This window comes from Anthonomus grandis, chromosome 17 (assembly GCF_022605725.1).
Source record: "Anthonomus grandis grandis chromosome 17, icAntGran1.3, whole genome shotgun sequence".
NCBI classification, from domain to species: Eukaryota; Metazoa; Arthropoda; class Insecta; order Coleoptera; family Curculionidae; genus Anthonomus; species Anthonomus grandis.
In genome coordinates this window covers 8,612,531-8,632,997 of record NC_065562.1, presented here as the reverse complement: position 1 = coordinate 8,632,997, position 20,467 = coordinate 8,612,531, and the positions used below count along the sequence as shown (strand labels likewise).

The following is a 20,467-nucleotide window of genomic DNA, read 5'->3' as shown; positions in this document are numbered from 1 at the left end:
CTGAAAAATGTATTGACGTTAATTTTGTCGTAGAGATAGGTATATAAATTATTTTTTAAATTTTTTTGGAAAGTTGCCTTTTAAGAATTAAGGCGTTCCCGATAGTAAGGGCAAACTCGACATTGGGCCAATTTTTTTTAATACCTTTTTAAATTGCATTTCCTACGTTATAGAAACGTCAAAATGGTGAGTTCGCCCTTGTTTCACAATGCCTTGTTTCTAATTAAACGCAAAATCAAATAACTGGGCGATAGCCGAGCGGGTAGTAAGGGCGAACTCAACAATGTCGAGCGGGAAAATCGACCGACCAGACACGGCGCGGTACTGTAAGTTTAGTCCCGGTTTCCACCAAGCGGACAAAAACAAAATACAAATTCGGTCTTGTAACTCTCTCGGAACTGTTCTGGAACATTTTTGATGTTTTCAGAGCTTTTTAGTCCGCGAATAGAGTTTTTACGGACACAAACAGTGTCCCGGCGAGTGGTAACTTCAACGGGTCCGTGTGTTCTAGAAATGTTTGTCTGCTTGGTGTAGACGTCTTAAGACTGTTTGTTTTTAGTTTCGTTGTTGTGATTGAGTGGTTTAGCAATGTCTATTGTAACTATTTCAAATTATTTGTATCAAAATATTGACACGTTTAAACCGGTATATATGCACTTTTATAATACTTCTAAAAAAGTGTGAACAGTAGAGGAAACCGCCAATTTAATTAAGGGCTACAAAAATTTTAGAAGCTTATGAGATGCTAAACACGCAGACCATAAAAACAGAATTAAAAAAAAGATGTCCTGATGGAACTAGGAAAAATGTGTAACGTGTCCACAGCCAAAGTTGAGCGAAAGTTGGCGAACATTAGCTAATTCGCAGTAAAGTAGAGAGGCGTAATTATAAAAAATATAAAAAGTCTGGAGAGGCTTCTTCTTATCAGTCTAAAGGGTTGGGGTATAATTTAATGACTTTCCTTTCGAGACAAAAATAAACCAAGAACTACAGAAGAGAGTGGCCTAAATGAAAACAATTCTTGATATAGATGGTACCGAAACTTTAAATAAATACATTAAACTATGGTACTATTCTCCTGTTGCTAGAAACCTCAATGTAATGGCGAAACGATCCACAACTGGGATAGAGTCTCTGTACAGTCTGGCTATTCTTTCTGCGACTACGAAAGGAATGCAGTATGGCACGTTGCAATTGGTTAACGTTTTGTTGCTATGGAGACGTTCCGGTTTCGATTGAGCATAGAGTCGCGCGCTGCCACGTGCTTTTTTGTCTGTCTCGATTTTTATGGATTTATTCAGTGGCGGAGCTTTTTTCCTTTCTTGCCTTCAGTGATAGCTTAGCAGTGTGTTTATTTACGTTTCGTTCAAGTTGTATTATTCGATGTTTTGTTATTTGTTATCTTAATATTTGTTGTATTGTACTTTTGTTAATAGTTTTGTGCTTATTTTATCGTTGACATTGAGATTTTTGTTAAAATGAACAAATTTACACGTGTATAAATTGCCAGTAAAGCGAAAATTGGAAAGAGTGTCGCTATACACTGGTGTCGGCATTTCCAGTGTCAAAAAAAATCACAAAGAAGATGTTGAAAGAATGGAAATGGACGCCAATAAAATGCTTTCGACTTCCAAATAAAAAGACATCTTATTAATAGGTTTTATTTAGAGTTTAAGGTTGTGCCAAGCACAAGAAAATCACTTCAAAAATTGCGGGAAGATTTTTTTTACTTACGGCAACTTTCTTTATTGCCGAGAGACACTAAGGAGATTACTAAGATCCAATGGATTTTATTGGCGTAAGTGCCAAAATAAAAGAAAAATTTTGATGGAGCGGCCTAATATCTTAACTCTGAGATATAAGTACCTTCGGGAAATTCGAAAACATCGGCAAGAGCGACGAAATATTAATTATTTGGACGAAACATGGATAGACAATGACCTGACTTTTAAGAAATGTTGGCAGAGTAATACCGTTTCCGGAGTCATTAGTAATATATCATCTACAGGTAAGGAATAATCTAATTAGTTAAAGTAAATATTTTGCTATATTATGTGGCCGTGGAATATAATTTGTAATATTTATCATGATGTTTTATATCACTGAATTTGAAACAAAATTTTAGGTTGACTCATAGTTGTACATGCAGGTTCTGAAAATAGCTTTATTAAAAATGCCTGTTTAATATTCAAAGCTGGACTTGCTACGGGTGATTATCATGGACAGATGAATAGGGAAAATTTTACTCGATGGCTTACTGAAAAACTTCTTCCTAACATTTCTGCCAACTCGGTTATTGTCTTGGATAATGCTCCCTATCATTCTGTTCAGGAAGATAAGACTCCAACCAAATCAGCTCTAAAACAAGATATAGTGAGTGAATTGGCTTACAAAGAAAGGTTATTAATTAAATTGATATTTTGGTATATGCAGCATGTTTTGTACAAATTATAATAAAATAAGTCTTAATTTGTAGTCAAATAAGTCTAACTTTAATTTAAATATTGAGGTATGGGTCCTGAGAAAAAAATACTATATTTTAGACATTTTATGTAACAACTTTACGATATAAATATTTCCTACAGGCATAAATCATGACCCAAAAGCCAGGAAAGTCGATCTCTGATCTTGTTGTCCTCCATAGACCCCCCACTGATCAAAAAAATTATGTGATTGATAGGATTATCAAGTCACATGGACATACCCCACTTAGGATACCGCCTTATATGTGTGAACTAAATCCTATTGAATTGGCATGAGCAAAGGTTAAATATATCATAGGAAGCAGAAATATCACGGGAAATTTTTCCTTAACAACCTTAAAACAAATTACTGAGGAAGCAATTTTATTAATTTCCAGGGAAGATTGGCAAACATTTTCCCAACATGTTAGAGGTGTTGAAGATAAATTTTGGGACACAGATGAGATTATAGAGGAAATTGAACCCATTATAATTACTTTGTCCGCTAGTGATGACGATACCGAGGACAGTGAGGATGATGACGATGATATAAGTGAACAGGAAGATGATTTTGAGAATTAATAAAATTTAATCAAAACTAAGAAAAAAAAGTTGAGGGGTTGATAATATCAAATTAATTTGCTCCCTAGACAGCATTAGCGAAAAAAACGGGGGTGGCTATTTCGCATTGGATCACCCTGTATATCATGATCTCAAAATACCTATATGTATTGTAAAATACATACATCAAATACAAAAAAAAAATATTAAAATTTTTCGGAATTATTTTTTTAACTTTCAATACTTTATAAAATTTCGCACACCATTGGGCATTTGATGAATGAAATCAGCCATATTTTATTTACGGCGGCGTTCCCCTCACCGATGCCCCGTTGCCGCAGAAAGAATAGCCAGACAGTAGTTGGTGTTGCTCTTGCTAATAATAGGGCCAACTAAAAATACATTTTCAAAATCTGTGCTTGACATTCTTTTGATCGCAGTTCACCTCCTATACTTATATCATCTTCTCTTAGATCTTGCAATAGTTGAGAAATCACATTTTCTCCTTTTTTCCTTAAAGATGGTCTAACCCAAAATCGACTTTTTTTTTGTTTTTATTCATAACTAGCTGAATGCCCGCGGCGTTGCTCGCGTGGAATTTGAAAATAAAAGAATAGTTCTACCGAAGAACTTCTTTGTAAACAACACATTTTTTGTTTTGCCTTCTTGGGCCAAAATTATTAAGTTTTTTGGTGAACTTGTTCTAGAACAGGCCTCATAGAATTGTCCATGCGTAAAGCAATCCTGTCTCAAATCAATCCCTGCTATCTTTGAGTCTGGCCCTGCGACTTGTAATAAACAAACCAAAAAATTCTTCAAAGAAAGAGATGAGAAGCTTTCTTCCGTGTGCCGCCTTTTATTTCGTGAACGCGGCCTCAGGATAAAATGTGTACCTTACCATCATAAAAATATTATAGTTCAAATATTTTTTTTATTGATCATCAATATCATAACGTATTTACAACGTAACAGAATGAAATTTTGAAAAAAAACGTGAAAGTTATGCAGCAAAATGAAATTGTTTACATGCAACGGACAGACGCCACCATGAATACCCGGTTCTCGTCCGATCACCGAAGTTAAGCAGCGTCGGGCGTGGTTAGGTACTTGGATGGGTGACCGCTTGGAGGAAACACTACGTCGTTGTGTTATTTTCTTTTTTTAAACTTTTTAGTACCTTTATGCAAAAAGGATATTTTAATACAGCTTTTTAAAGTTAAAAATAAATATAGAAAGTTTCTTTATAATTTCCCACCTATTTTTTCAACTTGTCTCTTTTTGGCCAACATAAAAAATATGGTACGTATGTATGTAACATAGAAATAATATTATGAAATGCCAGTGGTGTTTTTTGTTAATTTTTTAAAATGAGAAATCGTTTTTGAAATCAAGTGTTTTGAATTTTTTTTCCGAAAAGCAATGAATATAAGGATAAAAAATATGTTAAAATCTTAAAGCCACCCTTTAAGATTTTAACCCCTTTAAAAAAAAACAAAAAAATGGAAATTAAAGAAAGGTAAAAAAATAAAATAAAATTGACGTGTTTCACTGTTAAAAGTACATAGTTTTGAAGCTATGATACATAAGAGGTGGTTTCAGCCCCTTCCCGATGGAATTTCAAAAAATCTCTTCTTAGTGGACGTCTACATAACCATAGGAATGTTGTCCCCAAATTTCATATTTCTAGGTTTTACCGTTTGGGCTGTATGTTGATTATCAGTAAGGACAAGTCTTTTTATATATAAGATAAAATATGCAGCTCCTAGCAAAAATAAATCCTCGTCATCTTGTCTTAACATATTTGCTGCGCGCCACATTTTCACAAATGCCGTGTCCGGTGTCTCGGTATTGTTATTGATTTCAGTTCGTTGCTGGTGTCAGAAAGTCCGAAACAGAAAGTCCGTTGGGGACACAACAGTTTTGAAACAATTTCAAAACAAAACTGTTCGAAATTTCTGTTCAAACAGTTCGAGTTTTGTTTTTGTCCTGTCCGCTTGGTAGAAACCCGGCATAGGGTTTCGTGCGTTGAATTATATTTTTAGTTTAGGTTTGCCGCGAGCGAGTTTATGTTTACTTTACTGTTAAGGTTATATTTTGTTTATTTGATTATAAAAAAATATAATGGAACCTTCTAGTAGTGAACTTCCCGATAATAGTGCTATGTGGGGTTATTCGCGAATGAGACTTGTCAGAATGAATGATTGCGTATAAAGTAAAGCGAAATTCGAGGACAAGAAATACCAAAAGGTAAGTTGTTGCCTGCAAGATTGGACCCCAGATATTGAACAAGGTGTGAAAAGATCCTACGGGACTAGATGTGAAAGGGGGCCACTTAAGTTTGTCATACTGCTTTTTATAACATTCATGGAATCTCGGAAAAGCGGGTTCGAATCGTACTTACGAAAACGAACAGGACTGGAACTATTACAATAGATCAAAGGGGGGCCGACCCCGGTAGCACCGTAGGCAAAGTGTTTGTGTGGTCTCAGGTTCGAATTCTGGCATGGGCATGGCTGTTTGTTTGTCTTACGTGGTTCGGAACCCACGTTAAACTGTAGGTCCATAATAAACAACAAGATTGGGCGGCCGTCGAAATACAACGCGAGTCCATTGTAATTGATGAAGAAGAAGAAGAAGAAGAATCAAAGGGGGAAGAAAGAACTAGCGAATAAAATAGGAAATGACGATCTTCTTAAAGTAAAGGAATACATCATGCCACTACCTACTGTCACAAGTCATTATAGTCGTGCTAAACGTCCTCATCGAAAATATTGACCCGTTGGTCTTAACATTAAAAAGTTCTATTCTCTCTACAGCGAATAGCTTACCGAAAATTACCCTGGATACATCCCAGTAAATGAGCACTATTATCGCGATACATTTAATAGGCAGTTTAATATTGGTTTTAAGGCCTCAAAAAGTGACACATATAATTATTGCGATAAGGTAGATATAAAACTAAAAAAAATCAAGTAAACGATTCGGAAAGTGCTACTCAAATGAACAGTCTTCAACAAGAGAAGGAGGTACACCTGGCTCGTGCAAAAACTGCTAAGTCTCTTCTTAAGAATTTTAAGAGTAATGCAGATGACTGAATTCTCGTAATTGCTTTTGATCTGCAGCCAAGCCTTGCCAATCCCAAAATTGACTACTGGGATACAGTATTACAAAAGTATTCTGCATCCACAAAATATCAAAACCCGGTTCTTCAACCATGTATCTTTGGGATGAAAGTACAGGGAGGCGTGGACCATATGAGATTGCCAGCTGCTTGTACGATTACTTGTCTAAACTTGCTAACATTAAAACAGTCTTTATGTTCAGTGATAACTGTTCTAGACAAAACAAAAATTTAAATGTTGTTCTAGCAAATCTGTACTTTATACACCAAGTACTCTATCACTTAGATAGAGATTTTGGGAACAACGGGAAATAAGAAATAGCAATGTATATACCATGGATAACATTATAAGCTAATGATTGAAAAATGCCGGCGAAAAAACCAGTCTTCCGTTGTCCAACTTACGCAGAATATGACTTTAAATTTTTCCGATCTTCAAAAGAAAACAACCAAAGTGCAGATGGCTGGTGCTTAGTTTAAAGATGGAAAGATCTTTGAATTTACAGAAAACTTCAAGCAAGGTTTTTACGTTCATGCTGCTTACAATTTGGATGTAAAAACAGCAATTAAACTGCAGAAAGGGAAGAGTCCAAAATTAAAGGATATTCAAGACTTATTACCTCTACCTTGGATTCGGTACTTTACAAAAATCATAGACACTCAAGAAGCAGCCTCTTATGAAAATGCTGAAAATGAAGACGTTTTGGACGATGACCAGATAGAATACAACTACTGAACTTGACTAATTATTTTTGCTTCTTTACTCTATTTTTTCTTATGTTAGTTTAAGATCATAAGTTACGACTGATTTGTTTTATATAAGTAAGTTTCTTGAACTTTGTAGAAATAAAAGTTTAATTTTTTTTAATATGGTCAGTTTAAAGCAGCTTTTAGATTTACTAAAACCCTTTTAGTAAATCTGACGTTACTTACACTTTACATTTTATTAATCATGATTTTTGTCCTGTGAGTAACCAGAAACTGTAAAAAAATTATAATAAAAAATTGAAGAGCTATGCTATGTTAGGAAATAAAAAGTAAGTATAAAATCAAAATGTTGCCAACCTTTTGTTGAATTCGCCCTCCGTAATTTTCTTTAAAACTCAATTTCTCAAAATTTGCCGAGTTCGCCCTTACTATCCGTAACGCCTCAATTGTTCCTAATTATTTCTCTACGTCAGTATATTCTGACATTCATCAAAAAAAGGAATATACTGTTTGAAAGACAATGTAAGATGCTTTAATGTGAGTATGAATTTATTCATTTTATTTAACATAGCGATATTAATGCACTAAGCAAATTAAGCTTTTTTATTATTAACATAAATAGGAATATGAAGGCTTAATATGTATAAATTATGGTCATAAATGGGTGTGACTTCCTCTTGCCCTAATAACATCTCTCATACGATTAGGCTAATTAAGTTGGCTATCTTGTGGGATGCCACTCTTCTACTGCAACAATAAGCTCTGGGATTGAGTTTGGTGTATGAAGTCTAGCTAGTATTATTCGTTTTAGCTCATCCCATCAATGTTCGACCGCATTTCGGTCAGAACTGTATGCTGGCCACTGATTCTTGCACGATTCTTCCGGTGGGTGGCCCTGCGTTGTCATTCTTGGGCGGTTTTGTGGTGTAATTATTTAAACTAACACACTTGAAAAATGGCCAAAGAATCTCTAGATTTATTGCTTGAAGCACCAAGGACCTAAGTGTGGAAGTGAGTTTTCAGCTTTTTAATAGTTTAGTTTTGCCAATCTTGCAATATGGGTCCATTATTTGTTCCCCCAGTACAGTGTCTGGGCAGCAATGAATGAAGTGCATGTACCTCAGGAAAGTTGGTATATATCCCCAGAGTAAATTCAAATATTTTTGTGCACTCTTTTTAAAATACAAAAAAAAAATGGAATGTCCTGAGATTCTTAGCCAGTTGTCTGAAACAGAATAAACACTCGGCATCCAAAAGTATTTTGATTTTCCCATTTATAAACTTTTTGTAAATATTTTAACCTGTATGATTCCGATTTTGGCATTGATTCAACTAGTCTGAATCAGTTTTAAGACAATAATACTAAATGAACTGGAACAAAACTGAAAATACAAAAAAAAAAGCTAAATCGAATCCTATCCAAATAATGTCATATGCGAACAGGTCGGTAAATTCACCAATGGAGGTTGTGACAGCATTTACGTAATCTTTTGGGAGTGTATATAATGTAGTGGAGAATGAATTAAAGTTTGATTTGCGGACAGAAAGTAATAGTCACTTTGCTGAGATTTAGCAAGGAACAAGTCTTTAAGGTTACTAAAAGGCTAAAACCAAAAATGTCTAGAGGTCCTGATGGAATGCTGAGTACGAAGACACTATCTCCGCCTTGGCTGAATCTTTGGCTAAAATATATAATATATAATCTTTCACTGAGCAGGGGATTTATTCTGAATACTGGAAACTTTGTGCTGTATTTAACTGCATTTTAAAAAAAGAGATATTCAAAATTATAAGCCAGTGTCTCAAATTTTTGACATGCTTCTGTATAACTATTTAATTACAATAATTAAACCTCTTCTTAGTTCAAATCAGCACGACTTTCTGAGGGACGGCAACTAATCTGGCTTGTATTTACTGACCTCTCTAGGCCCTTTTTCGGTAAGATTGACCATGATATACTACTTAAAAAACTCAAAGCTTTTGGCACATAATTTTCTATTTTTTTTTTAGATTTTATTTGCTTGGTCGTAGACAGTTTTTTCAGTACAACGGATATAAATTCAATCAATTTGTAACATCAGGCGTGCCACATGGCAGCAATCTTGGCCCCCTTCTATTCTTGGTCTTTATAAATGACATCGCCGATGTATAGTTGTCCATTTTCAATTATTTGGAGATGATTTAAAATTGTATTTGACCGTGGAGACTTACGAGGATTGCGAGAGACTGCAATATAGCCTAGACGCATTTCAAGAATGGTGTGTTCAGAATAGGCTGTTGTTGAATGTCGACAAGTGTTCTGTTAGTAGGAAGAGATATCCCGTAAAATACGATTATCATGTTGGTGATTCCATTCTGGTCAGAACGCATAGTGCACGAGATTTAGAAGTATTAATTGGTGATCAACTTTCTTTCAAGTAGTACTCAAGCGCAGACAATTACACTCAATCTCGTTTTTGTATAAATTCATAGATGGTGTCACTGTGTGTCCCTTTTTGTTAAGCAGAATTCATTTTAATGTCCCAAGAATTTCTGCTTGGCAAAACAATTTTTTCCACCTACCGCAGGCTCGTACTAACTGGATTCAACTCGATCTAAATTCGTAGTCCACGAGATTCATTCGAAAAGTTAAAGATTTGTTATAAATATGTAGACTGTTTCTTCGTCATTGTGTGCTATGCAATTTAGGTATGTAACTTATCTAATTATACTGTCACAGTACTTTACATTATCTATTTTTCTTTATTTAATGTTGTACCAGCCATATTAATTATTTACTGCTGGCTAAATAAATAAATAAAATGAAAGGTTGAAACCCTACCCTAAAATAACGCGACACTTTCCACACTAGTTAGGCAAACGAGTAAGAAAAAACTTACCTGTAACGAATACTGTAAAATCTTAATCGGTCCTAGAGCAACCCTCATTCCCTCAATCGCGTCCATAAACGCCTGTACCAAATGGGGCGAAGTTTCAAAGATGTTGGGCCACACATAATTCAAAAGGTGAATCAATGCGTCCTCACAACCGAACCCGTATACACCCAAAGCCATATGTTTAATGGCCGCACAAGCGGTTTGCCTGTGGACCAAATCTCGGTCCATTAGGGCGTCTTCTAAAAGGGGCGCTACTGCGTAGATGTAGTCTTTGCCTAAAAATTGGAAATTAATGACGTCAATAAAGTATGGAGTATTAGTTTGGCGTTATTACCGAAATACCCATGCCTTAACATTCAAGAGAAATCCACACGCAAAGCCTAAGTTAAAAAGAGAAACACTATCGTTCTATTTTTAACTTGTTACCTAGACTGATATACATTTTTGTGTCTAAACTTGGACAGTATGACAGATGTAACGCCGAAACTTTTTTTAATGACTATATAAGGTTTTGAATTACATAATAACAAACAAGTTACTTTTTTAAGAATAAGTTAATTAATGTAAAAAATATTATATACTATGAAATCGGATTTGCCTCTTTGTCCTAACTAATAATAAAAAAAAATAAAAATGTATAGCATTATGCAGATTCAAAACTGAATAGTTTAGTTTAAGGATGTATATGTTACGACTGATAACGATACTGAATCCTAGATAGAAAATGACATCATTATGAGTTTTTATTGAACTAATAGTTCTTTGCAGCTTGAGAAATCACAAAAACCGCATGCAAATTAAGCTTAAAAATACGGTCTTGCAACAAGAAACGTTAGTAAAATTATTTAAAAAAATAATTACCCATTTCTCCAATATATTCAAATAAGAACGACAGAGATTTCAGCACTCCATTCTGTACATTCAACTCGGGAACTCTATATTCGTTCATCAATGCGGGCAGTACTGTAAATGGCGAACAAGTTTCGGCAACAATGGCAATAGCAACAGTAGTACAGACCCTGTTTTGACGCTCCTGAACTTTTAAGTTGTTTAGAAGGGTTGCCAGCACGTCATGCGGACCGATAGCTTTGGCAATATAACCGAAAGTGTTTACTGTCGCCCTACGAATCGCTTTTTTGTGTGCTTTAAGTAGTTCGAGTAGTTCAAAGCAGATTCTCATCCATTCTCTTGCTGAGACGTATTCTGGACCTCTGTCGGCAATACGACCCACTAAATCGATGCAGTTTTCTTGGACTTTTTCGTGTCTGTTTTTGAGGATGGGCGTCAATCGGGGTAGCAAATCTTTGATTGGTGGTGTCATTTTGGTCATACCTAGAAAATAATACGTATTACTTGAGCTTACATTACGATTATATATACTATATTACTATTATTACGTTCGTATTTTGACGTGAAAATGTATGCCCTCTTTTAACGAAAGGAAATTATTGGATCAAAAAAGATTATCCTGGCAACAAAACAAATATAGATCCTAATAAAATTCAATAAGTCTTTTATCCGCTCTGGAGAATCAATTTTTTATAAAAATTTATATTTAATAAAATAATATAATATTTTTAAAATCAGGTCTTTCGAAAATTTATAGTTAAAAATATACAAAGTTTTAAGAATATGAAATATGAAAAATGAAGACAAATTTCCGCCATCTAAACTCACTGATTTTTTACTTACCAATTACATTTACAATAGCTTTTAGTGCCCCAAGAATAGAACCGAGTACTTCTGGATATTCTTCACCCAAGTATTCATACAACACCACACCTAAATGGCCCATGAGTTTTTCTTCTTGACATGTCTTCATCACTACAGCTATCCTGTGAAAAATCGAAAATTTTTATCTTTAAGTGAACAAGCTTTTTCCCACTTTAACGTACATTAAAAGTTTTTGATTATGGAAATACTTGGTACTCAAAAGAAACATTAGTCGTATACCTACTGATTTTATGTTAGATTTTTGAAGGTTTTATTATTAGAGCATGTATTACTTTCGTAAACTTGATCTACGATTCATTTAAAAAAGTTTGATTCCCCAAAATTCCACCTAAAATATAATGTACTGCATTTCATATTTTCGTAACCTTAGAAATTATATTATTAGCGAAACAAGGTTAGGTTAGGATAGCTTTATTGTAAATGGTCGATTGAGAGCCCACTCCGACTTATTGGTCTATTGTGGCTCAAACCTAATTAAATTTTCCTCACAACACACCAAGTCGATCCTCTTGAGGAGATCTAGCAGCTGATTGCGGGAAGCATTTTTTATACCTCCCACTTGAGGTGGGGTTTAAAGATGACCTGACTGGTTCTCTCTAGTGCAGGACAGTCACGTAGAATATCGGGTATCGTTTCTTTATTCTCCACAAAAACTGCACTCAATATTGTCTTCCAGGTCAATTTTATGCATGTATTTTATGACGTCTTAGTTTGAAGTGACCAGGATACACCCCCATTAAAGTTTCTTAAGTGCTTCTTACTTAATCCTCTATGAAATTCGGACGTAATAAGAGCCGGTAAATAAAAAAACAAATCTAGACAAATTCCCGAACATCTAATGAATGAACTTAACGACTGGTTCAGTCATTTAACTTCTAATATTACTCCTCCGACAAACGAAACCTTCAATTTCTATAAATCAAACCAGAAGTTTCCACCATTATTTTCTTTTACACCAGTGGATAAATATTTAGTATCAAATTTAATTATTAAACTTAAATCTAAGGCATTTGGACCTGATAATTTAAACACAACATTAATAATCCTTTTTTGTCCATTTATAATACCATTTATTACCCATATTATAAATAGTTGTTTGTTAAACTCGTACTTTCCAAAATCTTGAGGGTCTGCTTTTATTTTGCCACTTGCTAAAAAAAATAATCCCTTAAATTATGGCGAATTTAGATCAATTTCAATTTTACCAGCCCTTTCAAAAATCTTGGAAAAAGTAATGGAAAAACAAATTACCGCCTATGTTACTGAGAAGAATATTATATTACAAAAACAGTCGGGATTTCAAAAGGGATTTAGCTGTGTTACCGCTCGTACTGACGTCACTGATGAGGTTGTCGCCAGTTTGGACAAGGGCAATGATTTTAATACTGCTTGATTACTCTAAAGCATTTGATATGCTAAATCACGAACTTTTGATTAATATTTTACATTATTTCGGTTTTAATACTACAGCTACTAAATTAATTTTATCTTTTTTAAGTGATAGAACATTAGGAGTTTTAATTGGAGAAGATAAGTCTAGGGTGGCAATAGTAAGGTCTGGCGTCCCACAGGGTAGCATTTCCTTTGTTGTATAGCATTTTTACGTCGACTTTCATGGATAAATTGCAATTCTGTAAATACCACCTCTACGTGGACGACATGCTACCCATGCTAGTAATGTTGAAAGAGCTAATTTTTGTTTCAATGCTGACCTTGCCCTAGTAAATAGTCTCGACAGATCATTCTCTTAAATTAAATCAAAGCAAGAGTGTGGCAATGTTATTTTGTAGTGATAATGTCCAGCTAATTCTTAATGGAGAACTTATCCCTTTTCATGTCTCAACTAAAACTCTAGGCCTAATCATAGACGTCAAGCTAAAGTTCACAGATCACATTACAAGTTGTCTTAAGAAAGGATTTTCAATGCTAAAAAAACTTTACAAGCCTTTATTTGTCAAGAGAAACAAAAAAAAATTATGCGACTCATTAATTCTATCCCATTTTAATTATGCAGATACAGTATATGGATCATTTTTAGACTGCGCTAACTCTGCAAGACTTGAGCATAAGGTTTATTTGTGGAAATAGACGTAGGGAAAGGATATCACATAAATTAGTTGATCTTAAATGGCTTAATATGTAAAATCGCCGAGAGTTGCACTCCATATGTTTTTTTTTATAAAATAATGAAATTTAAAGCACCACCATATCTCTATAATAAGCTCAGATATCGTACTGACGAGTGAGTGTAATGTGATAGTCAGTTAGTTTATAGAGAAAAAATATGTCGATATTAGATCACCGTGTTTCAAGAAAATATAACTGATATTTAATTAAAAATTCTATTAAATTATTAAATTAGCAAGTAAGTTAAATGCACCGATATTTTATAGTTTTTGTATTAACTTATACAAATAGGACGTTAAAAACGAATTTGTTATTTCATTGAACGGTATAATTCTTATGTTTTACCTAGAAATGCTACATAATTTAAATTGCCATTTTTATATGAAATTAAAGATATATGAGAGATACAACTACACATATCAAGATGATCTAGAGGACAAGGAAAAAAAGCCGTTCAGCATCACAAGATGTCGAGCTGTTATTAAAAACACTCTATTAACAAGGCCTTTTTTATTAACTTTTCTTTACACTTTGTTATTTCGAATTTTCCATATTTTACTTCTATAAATTGTCATACATTATTAATCCCCTGATATATTACGATACATATTTGTGTTTTTAATAAAATAATGCACAACAGTGTTTCCAAATTTTCATTTAATTGTCTCCGTTACCTAGATGCTTTTGATGTGTATATAATGGTATTTTCTTAATACAAATTAATAATATTTCAAAAGATATAAAAAATAGTTGCACATATTTATTGATCTTTATCAAAAACGAATTAACCTAAGTTAGCCAGTGGAAATGCACTGCTTTTGTTGTAGAAGAACACAAACCATATTTTGATGCTATTCTTCAGTGGCCTACAATCAATGAGTGATCCGAGATTAGTTTTTCCAAAACATTTTACTCAGTCATTTTCTCATTCCTTTCTTTTAGTTGGTTTAGGATTTTCAGACGTTCATTTGTACAATTTGCAATGTGAAAATAAAGAGAATGAGGAAATACTTTATGAAAAATTTGCATAGGTGTCAACTGCTTGGTGATATCTGGAGCCAGCATACACTCTCTTTCAGGAGGAAGGATCTTAGCAGGCTCAAATTTTTCGTCAGGAATGACCCAGTCAAGAACTAGGTTTCTATCAACAATTACCTGTGGTGGTTGCGCAGAGTTTATGTCTGAGTTTCGATGCACAGTGGTTTGCATTGTTTCCGATAAAGACGACGAAGACATATCGGACGTATCACTGCCAACTTCTTCATCGGAATCTGGTTCATAATTAATAATGCAAAAAGACCTTAATTTGTTCTTTGATTGGTGCCACTTGAATAGAATGGCCCTTAATATCAATAAGTGCCATAAGATTACTTTTTCTAAGCAAAGAAACCCTATTGCTTTTCTTTATAAAATAAATAATGTAGTTATTGGTGTCAAAACAGAGGTTTCTGACTTAGGAATATTTATTGACTTCAGGTTGTCTTTTAAAAGTCACATCAATCAGGTGACTGATAGGGCAATGAAAATGCTGGGTTTTATCCAACGGTCTACAACTGATTTGTCTTTGTTTACTTTTAGATTACTTTATTGCTCTCTAGTTAGGCCCATCTTGGAGTATGGCTCAATTGTGTGGTCCCCGTCATATAACTGCTACATTGAGCAGATTGAAAAAGCTCAAAATAAATTTTTAAGGGTGGCTGCTTTTAGTATTACTTTGAGTATTACTATCAGTGGGTCAGGGATAACCTGAACTTACCCACATTAGAGTCACGAAGAACATTACTCGACTTATGTTTTATGCATAAGGTTTTAAATGCTACTATAGATTGTCCAGAGTTACTGTCTCTTTTTAAACTTAGGGTGCCTTCCAGATTGAATAGACAATCAGAAATATTTTCAGTTCCATTCCACCGTACCAATTATGGTATTAATGAGCCAATTACACGAATGGCTCGAAGTACTAATGGTCTGTCAGGACAAATAAGCTTTTTTGACTCTAGGATTACATCTTTTAAGGGGCAGTTAAAGAATATTATTTCATAGGGGCTTTAATTAATTAACTCATCTACACCTTTCCTTGATATATAGATGGTTTTGTATCTGAATATATATGTTTGTATGGGTATGCTATGTAACACTTTTGTAAATGGATTCCGTAAATAAATAAATAAATAAAAATAAATAAATAAATAAAAATAAATAAATAATTATCACTGGAGCCAGCAGAAAATGGTTTCGAATCTGAGGATTCTTCAATAAGCTTTTCCAGCTCTTTTCGTGAAAGCGGACGGCGGCGATCTGTTAGTATATCTGTTAGCGTATCTGTTGGTATACATGTGTACCATCCTAAATACCTGCTGGTACATATATGTACCACACGAACATACCCAAAAATACAAAAATAAAACATAGTTTTGACCTACCTTTGTAGCAGCACTGCACGGTTAAAGGTCTGTAACTTATACTAAAAAATCTGTAAACACATATTCTACTTTATATAGGGAGTATAAAATATTAATTCGCATCTTTAATTTTTACCACAATTTTAAAACTTTTATTTTTTTAAAACTCACTTTCCTCAGAACGTATAGAGAAGTATTTGAGACGCTTATTTCACTTGATAGGGACGAATTATAAACGGTATTAAAAGCTTCCATATATTTTGTCATTACCGTATAAACGGATGAATATATCTTTAGCAAAAGCAAAATTTAGCAGGGTTCATTTTAAAAATCCGTCAATTTTTGAAAAATTATTTCCACAATGATCACCCTAAGATTTAATAACTTTAGTCAATGTTTTTTTAAATAACAAATTCTTCAAACTTACAGTCTATGATCGTGTTAATTCAATAAGAATAGTATCCTAATTAAGAACTGTATAAGCCTCTTTCAGTAGTAGTTTTGTTCATCAACTGCATTATTTAATCCAAAAATAATAATAAAACAATTCGATTTACCTGGAAATCAAATCAGCGGCCTGCTGACGAACTTTAGCAGATTTGTTGTTTAACCTCCACAAAATAGTACCGCAAATTTGTGGCAAGTACGGCTTCACCCTTTTCCCCAGTTGATTTACAATTGTACCAAAACCGTTTAGCATAACAACGTCTTCTGTTGTTTGTTCTTGGAAGGCATAGAGGATACCTAAAGTAATAAAACAAAGTTAAACAAGCTATTAATTTTATTACAATTAAATCTTTTACCATCAATAAGTTGTTCCTCCAGTCTAGAATCAATATCAGCGGCTCCCAAGTTACCCATAATCTTCTCAATACTTTCCATAACCATTTTCCTGTATGCTTCGTTTTCATCTTTAAGATCATCAACAATTCTGTTAATGATCTCTGATGCGCCCACCTTATTTGCAATTTCTACTGTAGTGTCCACGAGTTGCCTTTAAAAGAAAACAAAAAAAAATTAGAAGATATCCTAATAGGACTGAAACTGTTTTTGTAAAGTTTAATTAAGAATAGTTTTAACCCTCGCCAAAACATTATTTTATACTTATTTTATAAAGTAGTTGAAAATTGTGTATTCCATTCCAAGAAGGGATAAATTAAAAATCACGCACGATAAAAGAAGGCAGTAAATGTACTTTTTTTAGAAAAAAAACCTACTATATACAGGGAGGACTCGCAAGTTGGAACAAATTCATTTAAGACGCAGGGATGTGTTCGAAAAAGAAAACACTCGGACACGTCGATTTTTATTTTTTGCCGCGATTTTTCTTTAAGATGAATTCATGTATACAGAATGAATAAAAAATAAGCAATTTTTTAAATGTAAACTCCTTTTTATTACATTTTTGAATTCTGCATAGAATTTTAATTATATTTTGTATCCCATGTCTTATACCTAATACTAAGATTATTAATAAATTTGCAACTGTTTGGGTCATTTGAGCATATTCAAACATGTTTTTTCATATTTTCTTAACAGGTATATTTGATTGTTGACACCTTGTCACCACTTAATTGCATGGAAACAGTATGTACAGTATTACTTTATGTAAATGTCACTAAGTGTCACGTGCAGTTGCAAAGTTTAAAAGTTTGGCGCGTTTAACTGAAAAACAAAGAATTAAAATTTTGATGATTCGAACACAGGCCGAAGTTTGCGATCTGGTTAACAATAGGGTACTTATTACACGTTCGGTGCAAAGCAAAATTAAAAAAAGTTTAGAGATTTTGATCATGTCACATCTCTAATCTCTACTAGATAATATCTAGTTGTCCAAAAAAATTGTATAAAATATTTATAGCCCTATATTATATGACCAAAGGAGGGAAAAAAGTAAACTCAAAGTCCAAGTCTCATAAATCAGCGTCTATTAAAGGTTACGCGTTTCGCCGCATTAGGGCATCATCAGACCTAAATAAAATTATCAAAATTAAATGATACGGAACAGCACGCTAATTAACAGAAAAGACATACCTATCGAAGTACAAAAACCACACACTGACTCACACTAACATAAATAAAAAATATATAAATTAAAATAAGTTTAGACCATTGTGTATCGTTATTGACTAAAATATGAAATTTAAAACGCCAAATATCATATCCAGTACATATTATACATATTATCTTAAAAGGAATGAAAACAAATACAATTATGAAAGGACAAAAAAAATATAAAAAAGATTTTTTCAAAAAATGTTTTGATTTAATAGGGATCGAACCAGAGACCATTGGATCCGAAGTCCGAAGCATATACCTTGTCGCGAAACCAGTGTAATGATGTAGTATGCCAATAATTACATTATATGAGACAAGATTAAAATTTTATTGGAGATTATTGAAAATGAGATTAGGTTCGAAATTAAAGATATCATTGACACAATTTAATACTGGGCTTCTTTTAGCTTTTGTGATCTCCAGCTTTTCGAGGAGATCTAGTTTTTTACCTTTTCCACACTCATGTAATATAGTTACATCATCCGACACCGAAAAGTTATGACCAGTCGATAAAAGATGATTTGCAAAGGCTGACTTTGTTTCTTTAATATCGGTGTTTTTACAATTGTTGAAAAGACTTATATGTTCTTTCACCCTAGTGGAAATTCTTCTACCAGACTGACCAACATACACAGCGGAACACTCACCACAATTCAAAAAATACACCCCAAATTTTAAAGTATGCTCCATTTTATCCTTTGTGTTTATCAAGTGTTTTTTCAAAATGTGTTTGCAGTTTTAAAAGCCATTGAAAGATTAAGATTATTTTTAAAGAGTTTTGCAGTTGGAGAGATATTGAACCAAAAAATGTTAAAGATCTGAATTTGTTAAAAGAATTGGAGTGTAAGATGTGGTAGGAGAATTTATATTTATTCATGTATACGAAAAAAAAGTTTATTTATGGTAGAAAGTGGAAAACCGTTATTAACTGCAAACTCCTTTATTATGTTAAATTCTTTATAAAAAGATTCCTTGGATAGAGGAAGGGTGAACATCATATATAACAAATAGTTAAATGATGCAAACTTGTGGGTATGTGGTGAGTTAGAAGTGAATTGTATGATGTTGTCAGTTGTGGATGATTTCCTGTATATATCGATTTTATTATTATTCCTGATTAACAAAAGGTCTAAGAAAGGAAAAGTTTTGTTGTGCTCCTTTTCTAATGTAAATGAAATTCTACTATGTAGGCCGTTTGTAAAATTTAAGAAGAAGGACAATTGATCGTCATTGCCTCCCCAAACAATAGAAATGTCATCCACATATCGTTTGCACTCCAAGTTGTGCATAAAACTTCACTTAAGAAAGGGGAAAGGCATGATCCCATGGCTAAGCCAGCCTTCTGTGTATACATTTTGCCATTGAGTTTAAAAAAGTTTTGAGCTAAAACAGTTTTTAGTAGCCAAATTAAGTCTGAAGAAATCAGCCTGGGTAGATTAGAATTTGCTAGTAAAGTTGCAGTAAAGATTCCATTAGTTCAATACAGTCAGAGGGTGGTATACTGGGAAAAGATTTTTCACATCTAAGGAAATTAACATTGCATTGTCTGGTATATATATGCCTTTTAAAAAATTAGCAAATTCGACGGAATTCTTAGTGGAAAAACAACTTCGGAAGCCTGTTGCCTCTCTCAAAACCCCATTCAACCACGAAGAAAGTTTATAGCAAGGAGAGTCTACAAAAGATACCACTGGTCTAATTGGTTGTCCTTCTTTATGAACTTAAGTAGCCCGTAAAGAGGAGTTCTCGGGTTCATAGGATAAAGAGCCTCCTTTCTAATATTAAAAAAATCCAAGGTTAATAAAGATCTATCGAGAACACCTTTCATTTTTGTAAAAAATGAAGTTGTGGGATCCCTAGTCAAAGGTTGAAACTCATCGGTATCAAGAAAATCCACAACCCTATTCACATAATCTGTGCGTTTCATAACGACTAAGCAAGATCCTTTATCGGCCTTAGTGACAATCAAGTCATGTTGTTCAATTTTAGTTTTTAAGGAACATAAGTGCTTACCATTATAATTAAAAGTTTTGTTTTTGTCCAATTTAGAATATAAGAGAGAAATAATATTTGCTCTAAGGATATTTTTGTTGGTAATATCTGTAGTTTGTAGGATATTTTCAGCCTCGACGGCTAGCGTTTCTCTAATTTTTAAATCAACTTTATGCGAAAAATTAAATTTTAAGTTATGACTTATAATATTTTCTTCATGGGCTGAAAATGAAACGTCAGATCCAATGGTCTCTGGTTCGATCCCTATTAAATCAAAACATTTTTTGAAAAAAATTTTTTTATATTTTTTTTGTCCTTTCATAATTGTATTTGTTTTCATTCTTTTTAAGATAATATGTATAATATGTACTGAATATATTTGGCGTTTTAAATTCCATATTTTAGTTAATAACGATCCACGATGGT

At 33.4% G+C, this 20,467-nt stretch overlaps 1 protein-coding gene across 1 annotated transcript in view; it reads right to left on the bottom strand.

The window, feature by feature from the left end:
- Window positions 1-20,467, bottom strand: part of LOC126746520 (splicing factor 3B subunit 1) — an 87,230-nt gene that overhangs the window by 693 nt on the left and 66,070 nt on the right. The window contains 5 exon segments of the mRNA XM_050454827.1: window positions 9,732-10,003; window positions 10,590-11,060; window positions 11,421-11,563; window positions 16,549-16,735; window positions 16,795-16,985. Coding sequence (XP_050310784.1) covers window positions 9,732-10,003; window positions 10,590-11,060; window positions 11,421-11,563; window positions 16,549-16,735; window positions 16,795-16,985 — 1,264 coding nt within the window.